Raw genomic sequence first — 19,080 nt, 5'->3', positions numbered from 1 at the left:
TTACAGTGAATATGGGTGACTCCGGCACTGCTACTCCATACATATTTCCCACCCCTGTCGGACACAACCCGCCACAAACATCAGCCTCGTCTAATGAGATATCCGTCCTAATCACAGGCTTTGGGGCAAGTGATCTGCACTTCGGATGCTGTCAGTGTCTCACCCGAAACTAACTGTGTAACCAGCCCTTCAAGACCAACATTGTGAATGCATCATATCTGATTGCTTCCTCTCTTCCATCATCTTTCCTTTTCCCGTCGCCTAAAGACCACGACTCGGACCCGCGTCGAGTCTCACTCCATGTGCATCCCACTCCGATCCCAGTGGCATATGCCACTGTTCGAGAGGCTCTTCCCTTAATTTTGGAAGAATTTGCTGCCTCTCATGGTGGCCGCAGACCTGATCTCATTATTCATATCGGCATCGCAACTCCACGGCAATATTACTCCGTTGAAAGTTTAGCACACCGAGATGACTATAACATCACCGATGTTAATGGCCGCCCCGGCTATGTGGATGGCGAGAAGCGATGGAAAGGGTTGGGTCTGCCGCCGATTCTGACCCCAGGTCGTGCTGCAGATGATCCCTCCTCTGCTTCGCCCTACCAACCTGACGACCAGTTTCTGGAGACGTGGCGTTCCTTTGCTCCCGAGTCGGATCTTCGGATCTCCCAGGATGCGGGTCACTACCTGTGCGACTTCATTTTTTACACCAGCATGTCTTTGGCTCAGTTACAGGGCCAGGACCGCAATGTCCTGTTCCTCCATGTCCCTGGGGCATCTGAGGATACGAATATTGAGCAAGGCCGGATTGTCACACTCGCCCTAATTAAGGCAATGGTCGCATGTTGGCTTGACAAGAAGCGTTCGGCATAACCAGATCGCATTGCAGTAAAATTTGTCTGTGACCTATACCCCTCTAGGTGGTCTACCTAGGTACATTTTGTTGGGTTTTTTTTTCTTAAAAAAAATTCTCAATCAGGTAAATGGCTTCAAGGATTGCTTTTCATGGAATTGTATATATTTATAATTCCTTTCCCTTTGCTTTTGCATAAATTAAACACGTACGGTTTTTGCATGTGGCATTTCTTTAGTCGCCGTCTGTCTAATTTATACCTCTGAGTTCTTCTGTTACCGGACCTGAAGCAGCTACCGTGAGAAAAAAAATAATAGGATAAGGCACAGCAAGTCAACAAAATACTACGATAGCAAACTGAATGCGTCACATCTCTTTGACCTGAGCACCTTAAATAAGAAGTCATAGGAAAGGCGGCACCCTTTGGCAAAACCGGCTTGACATCTCGGTGGCCCGCATAACCCTAAGATCTTTCCAAGCAGCAAACATGCTTCAGTCACACAACATGGGGTCAGCGGTTATATTAGGCGTCATACTCCTAATTCCAATCCTTCTGATTCCTCGCTTCATAAGATGGCCCAACTCAGTCCAATCCCCAACCAAACTTCTCCGCCTGTGGCATCAGCGCCCCAAACAGTCCAGCGAGATCATCTCGTTACACGTGTACCCCATAAAATCCTGCCGAGGCCTAGAAGTCGAATCAACAGTTCTAAAACAGCACGGTCTTGACCTCGATCGCCGCTGGATGCTCATCGACACAACCTCAAACACTTTCCTCACCATCCGTCAAATCCCCGACATGACCTGCATCCGCACCGCCCTAAGTGCCGACGGCGACGAGTTGGTTGTGAGTATTCCAAATTCCGAAATCAATGAATCCAGCCACGAAAAAGATCATAAACATCAATTCCACACAATCCGCATCCCTTCCCATCCGACCCCGCAATGGCTAGCGGAAAATACAAACCTTGGCCCCGTCCACATCTGGGATACGGAGACAGACGGGTACAGATACAGCGATAAAATAAACGCCCCCTTCTCCGCCTTCCTACACCGCGACGTCGCCCTCGTCTATAAGGGCCCGACCCCGCGTGTGCTGAAGGGTAACGGTGCCCCCCGCCGTCTGGGTCGCGTCCAGACAACCGGTTTTCCAGACGTGCACCCGGTATTGATTGCGTCGGAGTCTTCCCTCGCAGAGCTCAACGTTCGTCTGGGCAAGGTGGGTGTGGACCCGATTACTGTCGAGCGGTTCCGTCCGAATATCGTTGTTCGCGGAGGCGCGCCATGGAGTGAGGATTCATGGAAGTTGGTTCGCATCACCGATCGGAAGGCTGGCGGTATCTCTGGTGACTTTGCTGGCGATGACAAGGCTGTCATTCAGTCTCCGCTTGATCTGGATGTTGTGGCGCGCTGTGCACGCTGCCAGGTCCCTAATGTTGACCCAGACACGGCGCTCAAGAATAAGAAGCAGCCGTGGGATATGCTTGTTTCGTACCGTAGGGTTGATGAGGGGATTAAGTACAAGCCTTGTTTCGGGATGTTGAGTGCGCCACGTAATGAGGGTGCCATTGAGGTTGGGATGAAGTTGGAGGTTTTAGAGGAGACGACTGAGCATCGATACATTACTGGCTTTTAGAAAAGGTTTCCATGGTATATAGCTATAGAACAGGGTATTACTAGCTTGGAAATTGGAATTTTACGCATAGAATATCTTCTAAATTCCCACTATTTACGATGTTTTCCATGGTTGGCAATGGATACCCTTTCATAGAATTCTATGGAGATGGAACACAACTTCCTAGGCCGATATCTAGTTGATAAATAAATACAATGGTGGTTCCTGATTTAAAAAATTGGGGGGAAGGGGGTGCTAGATACGATGGACTGTATAATACCTTGAATAAACATGATAATGACACTGACATTCAAAACTAGCGGCATGTCATACTAGAAACCTCTATTTAAAGTAACCCAACCTCACTTCAACTGCTTGCTCGCAGAAACACACCAGTTATTCCACTCCGAAAAGAACGACGGCTGTACATGACACTTAGTGCTCATGAGCTGATCCTTGCGAGTAGCAGCATAAACATCAACAACACCCGCAATAGCATCTTTGTCATGCGCAACAAGCACCCTAGTAACAAGTAAGCTGGCCTGGCTGCAAGCAGTCGCATGGCCCATAGGTCCACTATGGCTAGCCTCCTTATGAACAGACCGGAGCAGCTCCCAGAGTGCATCCGCCTGTGCATCGTCCTCGACTTTCGGGAGTGAACTACCCTTGCAAACCTTCGTGTACTCGCGCAGCACTCCGTTGGCCTTGGTGGCAATCTGCTTCACGCTGGTCCGGCGAGATAGTCGTAGCAACGGCAGGAGGATATCGAGCGCGAGCGGGCGGGTGTGGCTCTTCTTCACGAAAATATCTAGCAAATCCAGGACGCGGTTCTTGAAGTTCACCATGTTCTCGCGTGCATCTTTCTTGTCTTTGCGGTGGGAGGTTTCTTGGCGACGCGCGCGGAATACCTGCACCAATTTTTCGTCTAGCTCGTCCATCTCGTCATCGTTCATATCAGCGTCGGAGTCAGACTCGTCTTCGTCTGCGCGGTGTGTGCCGAGAGCTGCGGCTAGTTTGGCTTCGAATGCGGCAACTTCCTGTGCATCCTCTTCGTTGTCTTCTTCCTCGTCGTCGTCGTCGTCGTTGTCCTCGGAGCCGAAACCGGATCCACCGGCTTGGACAACCTCGACATCGCTGTCAAGCTCATCCTCGTCGACGTCCATCATCTCGGAATCGTCATCTTCTCCTTCTTCCTCGCCTTCAGCGTCCTGCTCTTCAAACATTTCCTGCTGTCCAGCGAGGCTTTCCTTGGCTTCTAGAATCTGGATCTAGTTAGAAAATGCAGGTCTGACACAAATTTGAGGCTACATACCGAGGTCAAAGATTCCAATCCGTTCTCGGTGATCTGGTTAGCAAATGCGCCAAACACCTGCTCACTCATACGGCGGAACAACTGCGATTGCTTGGATGCGAAACTGAGAAGGATCTCAACCAACGCATCTGAAGCATCGCCGGCATCTTCCGTCTTGGTCTCCTTGTCGCCCAGGAACTTGTTATGACAGAACTCCAGCTCATCAAGCATGGATACCGCGTCTGCGTCTCCGTTGTACACCTGCATGATAGTCATAGAGTAAAGCAACTTGAACGCGGCCATGCCCTTCTCCTTCTTCTCCTATGTGGTGTTGTCAGGATGAGTAGCTAGAACACCGATAATGGGGGAAAATGATACCTTGCTGGACAACTTCTTCAGAGATTTAAAAGCAGCCTTCACTGATTCCGACAGCTTCTCATCGATAGCGATGATGAACTTACCGAACTCGCCAGACTTGGCTGCATCGCGAATCTGCTTCACGACAGCATATGGGAGTGTAGCTGCGAACCTTTCGTTTGAAATGAGGCTGTTCAAGCAGGAGTTAATTCGGTTGCGCAGGAGTTCCTGTGTCGCCGATGAGAGAGGAGGCTCAGGGGCAGTCGAGCCCTTGCCGACATCCATGAAGTATGCAAAGCGCACGAAGATGGACAGAATCTGCTCAAGGCTTGCTTGGAGGTCTTCGGCATCATCTTCGTTAGCAGAAGCCTTGGAGCGCACAATTGCCAAAAGGAGACCAGCGACGAATTGACGGTTGGATGCGGCGGTTTTCTCCTCGGTTGTGCCGGGGGTTTGAATAAGTTGTTCAAAGAAGGGGACAATCTCTTCCAATGCCTCGTAGTTGGCTTCAGAAACGATCTTCTCGACCGTCTTGGTCTTTGTAGCCTGGTCGAAGTTCAGCGTGCCGCTGGTTCCCATCAAGCCACGGATAGCCGCAGCTGCGAATTCAGGCTCCTTGGACACACGGGCCTGGATTGCCTTGGCCACTTTAACGGCCATTCGGTGCAAGTATCGGTCCTCCACGGCGAGCTGGTTCGTCAAGCAACGCATAAGATTCTTGGTGAAAATCTGAGCGGCCTGTTGCGGCCCGCCATCGTTGAGAATTCTGTTGAAAAGAAGGAATCCCCAGTATTTACGCTCATCCGAGGATGCGGCAGCAAACAATCCATCTGCAAAGATTTTTCTTTGTTAGTTCAATGGGTCTCAACATACAAGTCCATCACTAGGTAGGTACTTACTGTCTACAACCTCAGTCCAGAAATCAGTGAAGGTCATACGAGACTTCTTCGACTTCTCTTTAGCCTCAGTACTGGTCCGAGACAGAACGGCATCCCAGGCGAAGTGAAGCTTGTTGTTCCAGACGCCCGAGGACTTGACCTTGGTCTCGCCGTCGCTGGACGCAGCACCCGATTCTTTCATGATCTTCGACATGCTGCTGCGCTCCTTCGTATCCAGGGGATCGTCGTGCTTCCAAACTTTGCTCGGGAAAGTAGCATTGGGGAACATATCCTTCGCCGCCAGCCAGATGGCAACACCCTCAGGCGACCGGGCAAGGTCGCGCACGCAGAGCTGTTCTAGCGCAGACTGGATGTACTTGGGTTCCATCTTGCGCGCGGCTAGGTCATATACACACTGGTAGATAATCCACCCACACTCTTCGCGGATCCATGGCTTCTTCTGCGCGAGCTCGAAAACAAGATCGACTACTTGGGTCCATTGCTCGAAGGGCACAGTTGGCTGGAATAGAACGGAGGATTTGATGATCGCTTCAGCGCCGAAAAGACGGCCAAATAGGTGGTCTCGTTGTTCCTGTAAGAAACGAAAGGACGTCACAATTAGCGCATGTGATGTTTGAATTATGTGTGGTGACCAACCTGTCCCGACTCGCTGCCGTAGGAACTCGACTGAGACTCCCAGAGGTTCAAAGCATCCGAGAAACCAAAACGTGATGTCTCTCTCGGCGACGAAAAGACCTGCGTTAGAATCTCTGTCAAGGCAATTGAGAAACCAATTCGAGCAGCTTTCCGGCTACTGCAGAGACCGCGGAAGAGCCTCGACAGCACCTTCTTGATCTGTTCATCGGCGGGGTTCTGGTCTGGAGTGAATTGCGACACTAGGGCTTGGGCAGCCTTGAGTCGGATATCATCTTTTTCACTAGCGAGATCCTCGTAGAGTTCCACCAGCTTCACGTCGACGTTGTGAGGTTCCCGACGGCGCTTCTTTGAACCGGCGAAGGGGGGGCCCATTGCTGTGACTGAAGGATTTTGAGATGGCAGATAGGGGTGAGATTCAATTAATGATCGAAGTATCCGCTCTCAAGCCTTGACAATGTAGATCTGAAAATCAAAGGCACGTTTAACACTCCTTGCGGCCGTTCAAGTTGCTCCGAAAAATTCACGCTTTAGCCTATCTGGGACTAGTGGGGCCGATAAGCCGATAAAGACTTTGGATGCTCCAAGAGACTGGGGTTGAACGGCCAATCGACCTGATTTAACCTGCGTGTCTTCTAGAATCTTCCATGGGATTTTGGAGCTTATACTCCATTGTTTGTTGGTTCTTTTTAGGAAATCAAGTGTGGTGCGAAGTCACATCGAAAAGGTACAGACACATATTAATATATCATAGCATCTGACCATTCTCAGCAAGCCTTCCAAGAGCCAAAACGTCTTTCTTCTGCTCATAGAATTCCAAAAATTCAAAACCACCAGTTCAAATGCTACGTACTGAGTCTGCAATCCTGGCCAGGCAACCTCCCCCCAAGCACCCAAAACCACAAGACCTAGAATGTCTCCAAGTATACAGAGCACTCCGTACCTCAAATGTAGCCCCTAGATGTCGCAGCAAAAGATACTTCAAAAACCAAGGAACAGATCAGGCATCACAACATGCAACCAGCGTTTCAAAAGATGAAAGGAATCGTCGTATTTGAAACTGTCAGAGAGACCGGGATCCAAAAAGAAGTCCGAACTGATTCAGGGGTAATGACGAAACCCCCCCCCCCCAAACAAGATGTTCCAGCCGGTTCAACCGCAAACCACCAGTCCAGAGGTAGAAGTATCCTGTTGTCAAAGGCAACCGGGATACCAAAATCCATTTATACAATCGCATGTCGCCGAAGAAAATCCGCTGATTGCGCTGGATCCGAGCTTCAGGATACGGGCTCCGCTTGCGCTGCTTTCGGATGCACCGACCCGCTCCGGGGCTGATCTGTATACGAGTGAAACGGACCAAGCGACATTCTTCGTTTATAAGTCGATAGGGAAAAGCACAAACTATGCATCGAACTATCAATTTGGCGTGGGCGAGATCATCTGACATGTGACAGAATCATGATTAAGGAGTTGGGAGGAAAAATTACCTCTGTGTCAGAATTGATGTGTTGGAACGGATGGGGGATCGTCCGTGGATCTGCATGGTTTAAGTAGTTTTCAGATTTTGGAAGTCGTACCGCTAACAGGTGGAAATGGAATTCGTGGGAATTGCGCAGGTGGTTTTGATGTAGGCTGATGGGTCTCGGAGTGATAATACAGGAAGTCCGGCGTCTTGGTGGGCCTGGGAGTCATGGCAACGGGTGTGATAGATGTAGAGTCGGGTGTCGGATATCCTTTCAGGGGCTTCGTGGGGTTGCCTGATTGTGCCACTGTCACCGTATAATACGGCTTTGTGTGACTGGTGAGGTTATACAGAGGTTCGGAGCTGAATTTGGCTGTTGGGGATTGGGAAGTGTACACGGTGTTTAAGTAACGACGGGAGTGGCTACAAGCTTAGATTAAGGTGATCTGGATACAGTTTAAAAAAAATAAGAATCCCCCATAAAAAATCAATCCAATAACCTATTCTATGCTACAGAAGAAAGTCTAGATCGATAGAATAAGGGTGTAAAAATATACCAGTCCAGCCAAGTAAACCCGATCTATCACGTTGGGTGTATTTGACAAGAGTGACGGACCGCAATCGGAGCTGTGGGATGTGCGGAGTCACCATGTTCCAAATAGGTAGTAGGGTGTCGCTAATGAGGTGATAGCACGATTGAGAGAGGGGAGCTGACAGGCACGAAGCCGACGAGACGCGCATAATTGACCGGGGCTACCAATAGCGGCGCTGATCGGGGACTCCGTGTCGGAATAACATTTTACAAATATAGAAAAGACCAGAAAGATACACCACAGGGTAAGGGTATTTCGAGTACTGGAGAAACGTACAATACCATACAGATTAAATCCCACAGTTCAGAGTCGTAAATCCTGGTCCGGAAATGATTTGATGTCATGAACGGGTCATCGCATTAGTTTCATCGAAGTTGGTTTGCTGTTGTTTACAAGCTTCACGCGCCATCAACAATCAACAAGATCGTGACATCACATGGGACACAAGGAAGGAGGGGGGGGGGATGGTTTGAAAATCCTGAGACAAAGAAGAAAAGAAAGGTCTAGACAGCCCTGACCATGCAGGAAATATCTGGGACACGAGTTGAAAATGTGATCAACCCCGCAGCAAAGCAGTCGGAGAGCTGACATGAATGGCCCCATCACACATGGCGCTGTGATGCAATTGACCGGTCATATCATCGGTATCCTCTCCGACCCCACTTTAGCTGCGACTCTGGAGACGTGACAAGAGATAGTGAGACCGGGGCAATTGAGCTGACACGGGCATGTTTCGCATCTGCAAGCGCTTAGAAGAGGATGCTGATTCGTGAACTTGCGTTCCACTGTGATGGGCCATATTCAAGCAAAAGCGCAATTCGAGGCTCTTGTCAAGATTTGAAGAAGTGAAGGAGTCCGTCTTTTAACTTCCAAGGCGTAGGTATTATGAGGACATCATTGTATTGCGCACGGAGCACAAATGGATGTTCAACGGATATGACGTAGCACCACGGGCCACCAGAAATTCCGCTAGGAGCACACCGCATCGTCTACCACGGGAGAGGTGTGAAACAATGCCTTTGAAAGATTCATACATAACGAGTAACCAATTGTAAAAATTGAAATGATCGAGGGATGATGTGTCTCGGATTGATCGGATTCATCGGATATTTCACCAAGGCCCAGCGAGGCTCAAGGTCCCGGAATTTCACGAGAGAGTCTAGAATAGTACATCGTGAGGTGCTCTGTACAACAATTGAATCCCGAGCCGAGTGTCCTATGACTGACCATAGCTGGCTCCAGCGACTAGCAGCAGGTCTATGACGATGACATGCTGTACACAAAACAAAAAGCCGATGGTGGCGACTCCGAGATCCCGTTGGATAAACATCCCATCTGATGTTCCGAATGGGACCGAGATCTGGATTCCTAAACTTGCAAATTGTTAACGACCCATACTCTTCACCGGTGGGTTGCCGCCTCATTATGAATCTTGACCCGGCTCGTCCTTACCGCCGTTGGCAGTAGCCCTAACTCCAGAGCAACAATGGAGAGGCAATTGATTCTCAATTGCTGTCGTTGTGAGGTTGTGAAAAGCGTGCCCGAGGTCATCAGACAGGACGATTTCAATAGAACTAACCTTCGACAAATAGTATATTGAAGTCAAACATCCTACCAAGGGGGATGGAAGGGATGCGCGACGTTGGAAGTCATCGTGAACCCTTGATCAACAAGAATGCCAAAGTAAGGGCAGCACGGGTATGTACGAGCAGAGCGCCATAGAGTCTTCAATTTCAAGGAAGAAGAAGAATGATTTTATCGACCATTCCTTGCTCGATACTACGTTATACGTTCCGATCTTGAAGCAATTGAACGGCAATCCACTCTAACCTACCACTTCGTTCTCCATACTTCGTGCAAGATACAACAAGGATTTCAATCTCGGATCGGCTCTTGAGAGAACGCAACAGGGCCAAGATGGTTCAAACTCTTTTGACGAGATCTTGAGATTCCACACACTCTATCTCTCACACCCCCGATAAGACGACTTCTTTTTACAACTAGCTGAGTCGAGCAGACAAGATCACACTATAGCTGTGTCAATGGATCCAATCCTCAAGTGATCGGAGCATTTCCTCGGATCAGATTGAAGCATCTCTTGACGTTGTGTCAAAGCAGGAAGAAATAAAAAGAAGCCGTTCTCAATCGAAGCACCCTTGCTTCCCATCACTTGCAGAATCTTTAAATCTTTTTTATTTTTATTCTCCCGAGAACAGGAAAAGTGGATATTTTTTTTGCATTAGACTCGATCTCATGGGCTCCGTTTTTTTTTTCAGGTTGTAGTTCATTGACGGGCACACACAGAAAAGGAAAAGTGTTTTGGTGGATACAATGTAAGAACCAAGATATAAGAAATAGATGATAGCGAGACAATCCTAAGCGCAGGGAAGACAAAGCTAAACCCAAGACATAAGGAAATATAGGTAATGAGCTCTGATAGGCGCTAGGTTGCTCCGGCAAGGGAGCCCCGGGCAACCAAAGAAAAAAAAAAGTATTTGGCCCCTAGCCAGAAGCATGGGGACTGTCTATCTTTTACTCTCTATGGTTATCATTTGCATACCTAGCTCTTCTTTTCCCCATGAAATATAGATTTCTTTTTTTTTTTTTGGTTTTTAGTACCATACCGGTTCTTTTAAACCGGTTCTTTAAATAAAACTAGTGGTTTTACTTCTCATAACCTCTAACTACTTCTATATTACCTCTAATACCTTTATTACATTGAATTTCTTACTCTAATTTGAACCTTTTTTTTTTTAAAAAAAAAACATTTAATTAAAAATTCCCGATTACTTGAAAATCGGAGCCGCAGTATTACTCAATACTTGTACATTCGGAGATCCTCCCCACCTACGTTGCCCATTGCAACAAGCCCATCCCTTCAGCTTCACGACTTCTTTCTTCAAACTGCTTTGTTCCTTTCTCTTCTTAACTACTCTCGACATTCCTCCCTGTAAGAACCAATTTTGTTATTAGGTTCTATCGCCAATCCATATCATATTCTTGGACCTTCCACTCAGCCCTGCAGCCACGAGCTTCCCCCTCCCCCGACCCCTCCAATCACCGAGATATTCACCAGACTCACCTCCAAAAAACTTCTGAAATATTGCCATGGTCTGATAAAACCTGCATTTTACAAAGTACAACTCTCGCTGTTGGTGGTTAGGGTCTGGGACCTAGGAATTTTTTTTCCGGACTGGTTGTCACGGCGATCGTGGGGACCCATAACGTTGAAATTGCAAACGTGGAGACGTGCGTTTGAGACTTTTTTTTCTTGAACCTCAGTTTGTAGGACCTAGTACTGGGCAGGCATCTGTGGATAGGGCCTGATTGCCTCTATTCCATCTCCTTCGGTTGCTCTGACAGACAACTGTACAACGTCGGGCTTTTTGGGACCAGTTACAATTCGTCGCCAGCAATGGAGCACTCTTCGCCTCTCGCTGCGATACAGCCTCCGTCAGTGATGTTCGGCCATTGTTTCCGGTCAGAAGGACCGAATTCTTATTCCATGGGTTCAATGTCCGGATTTGGTGGAAACCCGTTCAACTTCAAAGAATTGTCAATGAAGAAATCTAGCTCCGACTACTTCAACATGAAACCCATTCGGGGTTCATCCCCCACAGCTAGTTTGGCTGCCGATCTTTCTCAAAATTTCCACATTGATCACAGGTACGCGGAGGATTCCATAGTGGTTTCATCTTCAAAGGAAGAAAGCTCGGCTAACTCTATATTTAGTCCCCAGTTGGCCACCCCACGGCGGTCTTTGTTTACGGCCAGCGTGCTCGGTCATACCAATGGACGTGGTAAGCAATGGTCATCGGAATCATTGGAAATAGTTATTGACCTGTTATAAAGATGATGTGATGACCACCCCGCCGCTCCCATCTTCACCAGCTCAAGGCATGGACGTTATGGACATGTCTCCACTGCCTCACAAGCCGGCATTCTTTGTTACTACCGAGATCGAGATACAGTCTCCGACACCTGGCTGTGGTCCAATGGAATCTCCAATGGTATCTCCGATAGCCAGCCCTCTGCAAGCGTCTCCGATGGAGTCTCCTCTTTGCCCGCCTGAGTAAGTCGCACGTGATATTGCGCCAGCCACCAAACTAGTTCCGCTAACCTGAAGTGCCATTTGACAGGAAGAAGCGGCCCACTTTCCTGCGTCCGAGTCTGGCCAGGAGCAAGGCTCAATCACTCCAGCTTGGAATGACCCGGCCTGCACCAGAGAGCAAAGCACCGCCCTTCCGGTTTGGAACTGGAGCGAAGACCTCTCTCAGCACATCCACTTCTCTGGAAGATATGTTTGGGGACTCCCCGCCCCATGAACGCCCTGCCCCTCGGAACATTTCTTCAACTCACCTCGCACCGCCTCGTATGCGGCCGTCACTCCACCATGCCCGTAGCAGCGGCTCCCCCGCGCCCAGTTCAATCCGTAAACCCTCTCACTCGTTGATGCGTCCCCGCAAACAGTGCCGGCGATCACTGAGCATGTTTGAGAACCCAGCAGATATCATTGCCGATAAAGAGGCCAAGGTAGCGACAAATACACCCGTCCCGTCCATTTGTGACATTTCGAGTCCGCCCAGCATGAAGCTGCCTCACTTCATCCCTGAGGATCGCGCGGACTCACTGCCTCGTATTGACAAAAGCACTCTTCTGGAACTCATGAACGGCAAGTTCAACGACCAGTTTGACCACATTCTTATCATCGACTGCCGCTTCGAGTACGAGTATGAGGGCGGCCACATCACTGGCGCATTAAACTACAATGACAAGGAACGTCTGGCCGGGGAACTGTTCAGTTCCCCTCAGGCCCGCACTGCACTTGTCTTGCACTGCGAATACTCTGCTCACCGGGCTCCCATCATGGCCAAGTACCTGCGCCACCATGATCGCGCTATCAATGTTGATACGTACCCTCACCTGTCATACCCTGATATGTACATTCTGGATGGTGGATACAGTTCCTTCTTCGCGGAGCACCGTTCGTTCTGTTTCCCTCAGAACTATGTCGAAATGAGTGCCAAAGAACATGAGTTCGCCTGCGAGCGGGGTCTTGGCAAGGTTAAGCAGCGCTCTAAGCTCAACCGCGCCCAGACTTTTGCCTTTGGTGAACAATCCCCCCAAATGGAGGACAGTCCCACTGGCCGTTGCCGACTTGGCGACAACGAGCGAAACCACTACCTCAGCTCCCCATTTTCCCAAAGCCCAGTGCCGTCCCGAACTCCCGGACGCCGAATGCTTTCCTATTAAATCAACCCTCCCGTACCTTCTCCTTTCTTTTTTTTTTTTGGTGATTTTTGCATTTACTTGCATTTTTATGCTGGGGTTTTCTCGTCTTGTCGTTGGAGCGTGGTGTTTGTCTGATGCATTCCAAAGATGCTTCTACGGCAGTATATTCTTTTCTTTTCTTTACCTCTTAACTTCTTTCGACCATTTCAGTCCTGCTGTGTCACCTGCGTTTTTCACCAATTTCTCATCTCTTTGACACCTGCTATCGGTGTCGTCCTCTCCTTCGCCGGCCTGGTTTACCTGCCCGGTTCGTGCTTTATCCAATATTTCCTTTGAGTGGCATGTGGCCACATCTCTCCATGACCATCGCCCACGATCTTCCTCGGGTTATCAACCGCCATGACTCCTTTAAATCTGAGTGTCTCATTTCATATGTCTACTTACGACCTCGCACCTTCAGAACCGAAAATGCGCACGAAGATGGCCTATCATCGCCAGATGTTTCATTTTCCCATATCTCTACTGGGAGGGTTTTTTTTCGACAACAATACCCCCTCCAACAACGATTTTCATCCAACATCCTGCCAACTCTTTGGCATCTCCTTTTCTCTCCGAACCTTCTTTTGACACCATTATCGCCCTTTAATCCACTATTTGGTCTTTCTCTGTACAGATTTTCTACTGTGGAATAATTGACATTCCACGCTGTACCAAAATTCACATCCCCCATGCTCAGCGCCAGGCTCTTCACTGGTTGTCTTCTTCGCCAGGAGCATTTGTATTTCAATGCATTGCCCGATACCTCTCCTCTTTGAACAGCATCATTGGGGCTATGCGGAGGATCATGAGGATGTAATATTGCATTGAGAATGGCTTTACAGCTGTACATAATGAGAATTGCCTGTGTACCGGCAATTTTTCTCTGGATGTGTTTCCTGGAATTTTAATGGTCTGGAAAGGGTAATCGGAGGAGATCACCAGTTCACAAATGTTTGATTTCCTTTTTGTGAGAATGAAAAAAAAAAAATCTGATTCAAAACAACCTCCGTTTTCTTAAATTCTTTTCTAAATGATCGACATCTTCTATTGAGGATTGTCGTTTTAAGTATCTCTGGTGATTGTAATAGGCGGAAAAAGGTCAAGGGCTATGGGGATGTGTGTCAACCCGGTCAACCCGGTCAACCCTGTCAACCCTGTCAACCCTTGTCGTCTCCCGTCGCAGTAATCTCACTCTTTTCCTCTAAGCTCCTCCAAGCCTCTTCTCACAAAGGCAGAGCCCAGTTGGCCAGAATCAATTTGTGACCCTGCGCCTAAAGCCTTTACATCCTTGGATTCCTGTTCTAGGGACCATCTCGTCTTTATCCGTCAATATTCTATTTTGGTAACTTGCTGCCTGTTCGATCCACCGTCTTGAACCAGCACCTATTTACTACATCTTCGCTCACAAAATGTTGAATTTACTGTGTGACTTTGCATCTACTCTATTATCGCTGTAATCGGACTCGCGCTCCGCCCCCTCTCGGTACCTCCACACCCAGCACGGTTGTACATCATCTCAATCATTCGCACCATTCACTCACACTGGAAGGATCTTTCCCAAGGCTGTTCTGCAGCCGTTGGCAATTGGAAGATCTCCTTACATCGCCTTCCGCATCCGCTATTTCTTTCCAAGATGAGTCATGCAAATATTACACTATGGATTCGAGACATTGCGAGTGATCTCGAGTCCGTTCCAAGTACCTTTTCCAGCTGGGACAGATGTATGGCCAAATCGTATTGCAAGTGAGTTCTTCCTAAGGGTTGCGCACCCTCCCTTGCCATTGGCGCACAACCTGACATGGTGCTAAATAATTGGCCCAAGGTGGCCCGTCATCGTTGGTATCATCGTCGGTTCGATAATTCTACTTGCGGTAATAGGTTGCATCTTCAATTGTCTCTGTTGTGGCTACCAATGCTGCAACTGCTGCTGCAGCTGTTGCTGTCCATCAGGCAGGCGCAGAGACAAAACGCCTAGACACTTTGATGACCCTCCGTTCCACCAGCCTCCACCACCGGCTCCAAATCCGGTCTACCAGGCGCCACCAGCCCCACCCGCATATAGTGGTGCGCAACAGACTGCGCATTTTGATGCGCCCAAGTTTCCGGATTCTCATATCAATGAGGACGCCCTGCCTGAGATGCCTACCTGGGCCGGTGCCGTTGACAAGCGTGTTGAATGCCCAAATAATCATGGCGACGTCGAACTGGAGCCATTGAATCCCCCAGACTTAAGGCGTTCTGCCGGTACCTCTGGTGCCGCTTACTCGGACTATTCACCCAACCTAGCCATCGGCGCGGCTGTCGTAGGATACGGCGGATCTGGGCCTACCGATCCACGTGCACGACGGTCTCCTGGCCCAGTAGCAGCATTGGATTACATCCAAGACCCCTATGGTCATCATTCGGCGGGCATGCCTTCCTCCGGGGCGGTGTTTGATCCTTATGGGAGCAGATCCCCGGGCTCGGTGGCACTTGCTACCCAGGACCCATACGGAAGACGTTCGCCCGGCCCAGCAGCAGCGTGGACTGTCAGTCAAGATCCGTACGGGAGGCGCTCGCCGGGTATCTCAGCCCTAGCACCTAACTATGGCGCCGCAGCGCACGACCCCTACGGTTCGCGCTCTCCCGATACACCAATCCACGCCCCTTACGATCAGCAACTAAACCAAGCCTCCTATGACGACCACTCCTATGGCGCAGGAAATGGCTACCACGTCGTGACCGCACCCTCGCCCGTGACTGCATACAAGCCGCACACTAACTACAGCCCCGTGCCAATGGCCTTCTCTTCATCTTCGGAGAGAGATCATTCCACGGCCGCGGCCCCAGCACCAGGCTTTCAGCGCCAGCCTTCTTTCGGCTCTAGCCAGCATCCCCCAACACATACCTCCCAGCCTTTATATCGCGCCTTCTCCCCCGGTGCTCCTTCCTCGTCTCCTCATGCTTTCTCGGTTTCCTCGCCTTCAGGGTACACGACCTATAACCCTCACGCGAATGCGACCCCCATGCCCTATCCCGAAAACACCAGGCCTCCCAGTCTGCTGCAAAGCGGTAAAAGGCCCACGGTCAATACTTCTAGCAATCTTTGAGTATGACCCTCGTCGATCGAGGCGGTTTTATGAACAGAACGTTTCCAAGTTCTAAGTGTTTTCCTCTTTTCTCTTCCTCCTTTTTTGATACCATTCTCAGGTTGCATTTGTCCTCCTTTATCTCACATGTTTACGTACCATACATGACCCTGGGCTAAAATTTAGCTTGGAATTAAAGAGCTGTCTCAGTTTTTCATCATTTCTCTCACTGCACTCTTTTGCATCCTTGAATCGTCTTCGGTCGACTCGTTTGATAGTCTTATAAAGCAGCTTTTCGGGCACAATGCGCGTTTTTGCCTAGCAGTAAATGTCCCGTCCTTTGATTCACCTTGATTACAATTGACGATATCTCGAGTTACGAGTGTTCAAGATTTTTGATTAGGATATGTTGGGTTTGTACTATGTAACCCTGGGGGAGGGGAGTAACAACAACGGATGGCCACTTGACTAACCTCGTGCCGGAATATATGGATCATGGATCTGGCGTTAAGTATCGAGGAGATCGCGATTCGGGCCGAGCACTGTCAGGCTGCCTTCGGAAGCTCACACATCCTAGAATCGAGCATCCTAGTGTAGACCGACACGTTGGCATCGCTAGAATCTTTGTTGGCGGCATTTTCAAAGCATATTCCCGTAATTTTCCATCTCTAGCTGAGACGGCCTGGGAAGACGCGTGAATATGGGCACAAATGTATCTCTTGTGTGCATTGCGCGTAGAATCTGTAAATTTTGAACTCATTTGTCACATTTCATCGTAATTTACACAAATGGGGAGCTTCCGAAGACGCTCCTGATCGAAGGATCGCTTAATCCGCACACCACACATGTGTCATGTACGAACTTGGAAGCGAAGAAGAAACTTGCCGATCTTAAAGTTTACTCCTCCATCTCCATCGCAAAATCATGTTTCTTGAAAGCTTCCTTGAAAGCCTCAGCATCCTTGGCCTCCTCGTCATCCGTCTGCACACAGTCCCTCCAGTTAATACGCTCATCCAGATAGAGAACCTTACCCATAACCCGACGACCGAATTGCAAATCAAATCGGTTCTCCGGCAGGATTTTCATAATTATAACGTTCTCTTCTCCAGATTCAGTCTTCCAAACGCCTTTGTGCTCGGGTGACGACCAGTTATCGGGTTCAGCTTCAGCTTCAGTGCTAGGCACAGGCGTCCAAATAAAGACTCGGAAGTAATCAATCATATGGTGATTGTGGATTTCGTCGGGGTTTGGCACGGTCTTGAACTTCGAGTATTCCAGATTCGAGGCTTCCTTCTTGAATGCCATTTCCACAAGCCGGGAGCGAATCTTCTCTACTGGCATCGGCAGGAATTGCCAATGTGTGTGGATACCGTTTGAGCGGCTGAGTTCCCATGTGACAGCCCCCAGCTTGCCCCCTGATCGCTCGTTCAGCGTTTGGTGCAGGGATTCGCGGTATCGTTGCATCTCGGCGAAGGTCGAGGCCCGGATGGCCGGGTCGAATATTAGGTCGATAGTCGGGCAGTGCTCGAAGGGGATGATGAGCATGTGACCTGGGAAGCCCAGTGAGGGGTAGAAATTTTTGGTGGGCAAAGGTCCTTTGGCAGTGGTGACGTAGCTGTCATTGCCGATTGAGGTAATGAGATGAGTGGCGATGTTAGGATTCGAGAGGCAGAAAAAACAGTTCTCGGGGCCTGGCGGAGGGGCGCGTTCTTTGTGTCGGCGTTGATGCCTCGGGTCTCTATCTCTGTCGGAGGGGGCGTAGCGCTGGTATGATTCATTTTGACTTGGGAGTGTTTTGCGCCTGCTTTGCACCGCTGACCATGGGCAGATGGTTGAGCCTGGGGGGATGCTGCTTGGGAAAGGTGCTGTTGGGTCTAAGGTAAAAGCATAGATGGCATTTTTCGTCGAGCCAAAAGTAGGCAATGAAATAAACCGAGTGAGTGGGTAGACATCTTGACCCTCCTCCGTTGGCATGTGAAAGAAGGGTTCACGCTCGAAGAAAGCACCGTCTGACCGAGAAAAGTGATAACGGGGTTTCAGAGTCGCGCAGACATCAGCGATGCACTGTAATTCAGATGGCACAGTCCCGTCATCCCCAGAAACCTCACAGCTAGATCCTAGACGGACATCCTTCGGCCATTGATTGGTGATAAGAATGTCGGTTTTGTGAGTCCCAAACAGTGCACGAGCGTCGGATTCACTGTATGTCGGCTGGAACTTGCCGCTAGCATTGCTTTCGGGTTTAGACCTCCCCTCTGCCTCTCCCATGATTCCACCGAGGGCGACAATGCGGATACCATCTGTTGTCTTCAAGGTTCCTCGCTTTCCCAGGAAGAACAAGTTGGGGCACACTTCATCAGTTGCTTCAATCTTTTCGACCACTTGAGGGGGAAGCGGTCGGTTACCAAGGGTGAAGTAGGTTGGGCATGCCACAGTTATTTTCCCCTCTATTAAGGCGGTAATTTCCTCAAGTTCGTCTTCAGTCAAGCCATCACCGAAGAGGTCGCCAAGAATGATCGCAAAGGAGAAATCCTGTTTTGGCTGCAGCTTGGCTAGCTTAGTGAACACGGGCCGTATTCGACCGTTCAAGCTGCCAATTACAATACTACCCATTGATTGGATTAGTGACTGGTATACACGCAGACCTAAACATACATACCATTTGGGAGCCATTTTAGGTCTGTCTTGGTGGTGGGTTGTGTTGGGTGTGGAAAAAAAAACCGAAACTTTTGATGGAAAGTGGATAAAAAGATGGTGGAAAGGTGGAGATGGGAAGACGAACGACCCTGAAATGAATGAGAAAATTTCCAACTCTCAAGCTGCCCAAAGGTGCTAACAGAGATCAACTACATGAGACTAGATGCAGGATATGTACGAAAGCAGGAAGCTTGAGCCATCTTATCAGCACGTGATATTAGGAGATATCCGTCTCGGAATAATGAAATACCGTCCCGAATAACTTTTTTGTATTCCATGCGGATCAATCCCAAAAAAGTGACCAGTACCTTTCTCACGAACAGTGCTGCTCGTCAGAAC

The 19,080-nt window shown here is 49.2% G+C and overlaps 6 protein-coding genes across 6 annotated transcripts; 4 read left to right on the top strand and 2 right to left on the bottom strand.

Moving 5' to 3' along the window:
- Positions 1-11: 11 nt before the first annotated feature.
- On the top strand, positions 12-875 carry Pdw03_0446 (Pyroglutamyl peptidase type I, putative; the record flags this gene model as incomplete). Its single annotated transcript, XM_014674882.1, has 2 exons — positions 12-125; positions 186-875. 2 exons carry the CDS (start codon positions 12-14, stop codon positions 873-875), a joined length of 804 nt encoding a protein of 267 aa, XP_014530368.1.
- A 485-nt stretch (positions 876-1,360) lies between these two features.
- Positions 1,361-2,491, top strand: Pdw03_0445 (Molybdenum cofactor sulfurase, C-terminal; the record flags this gene model as incomplete). Its single annotated transcript, XM_014674883.1, has 1 exon — positions 1,361-2,491. The coding sequence occupies one exon, from the start codon at positions 1,361-1,363 to the stop codon at positions 2,489-2,491; it is 1,131 nt and encodes a 376-aa protein (XP_014530369.1).
- Positions 2,492-2,832: 341 nt separating this feature from the next.
- Pdw03_0444 (DNA polymerase V, putative) lies at positions 2,833-6,025 on the bottom strand (the record flags this gene model as incomplete). Its single annotated transcript, XM_014674884.1, has 5 exons — positions 2,833-3,732; positions 3,783-4,082; positions 4,140-4,948; positions 5,018-5,588; positions 5,654-6,025. The coding sequence occupies 5 exons, from the start codon at positions 6,023-6,025 to the stop codon at positions 2,833-2,835; spliced, it is 2,952 nt and encodes a 983-aa protein (XP_014530370.1).
- A 5,095-nt stretch (positions 6,026-11,120) lies between these two features.
- Pdw03_0443 (Cell cycle control protein tyrosine phosphatase Mih1, putative) lies at positions 11,121-12,958 on the top strand (the record flags this gene model as incomplete). Its single annotated transcript, XM_014674886.1, has 4 exons — positions 11,121-11,371; positions 11,438-11,505; positions 11,558-11,777; positions 11,845-12,958. The coding sequence occupies 4 exons, from the start codon at positions 11,121-11,123 to the stop codon at positions 12,956-12,958; spliced, it is 1,653 nt and encodes a 550-aa protein (XP_014530372.1).
- Positions 12,959-14,609: 1,651 nt separating this feature from the next.
- Positions 14,610-16,065, top strand: Pdw03_0442 (Sugar transporter, conserved site; the record flags this gene model as incomplete). Its single annotated transcript, XM_066099603.1, has 3 exons — positions 14,610-14,719; positions 14,799-14,827; positions 14,927-16,065. The coding sequence occupies 3 exons, from the start codon at positions 14,610-14,612 to the stop codon at positions 16,063-16,065; spliced, it is 1,278 nt and encodes a 425-aa protein (XP_065957330.1).
- An 876-nt stretch (positions 16,066-16,941) lies between these two features.
- Pdw03_0441 (Cwf19-like, C-terminal domain-1) lies at positions 16,942-18,717 on the bottom strand (the record flags this gene model as incomplete). Its single annotated transcript, XM_014674888.2, has 2 exons — positions 16,942-18,649; positions 18,704-18,717. 2 exons carry the CDS (start codon positions 18,715-18,717, stop codon positions 16,942-16,944), a joined length of 1,722 nt encoding a protein of 573 aa, XP_014530374.2.
- Between the last annotated feature and the right edge of the window lie 363 nt (positions 18,718-19,080).

The sequence above is a fragment of the Penicillium digitatum genome, chromosome 4, assembly GCF_016767815.1.
Source record: "Penicillium digitatum chromosome 4, complete sequence".
In the NCBI taxonomy this organism is placed as follows: Eukaryota; Fungi; Ascomycota; class Eurotiomycetes; order Eurotiales; family Aspergillaceae; genus Penicillium; species Penicillium digitatum.
Note: the sequence above shows the minus strand (reverse complement) of the source record. Positions and strands in the feature narration are given on the sequence as shown.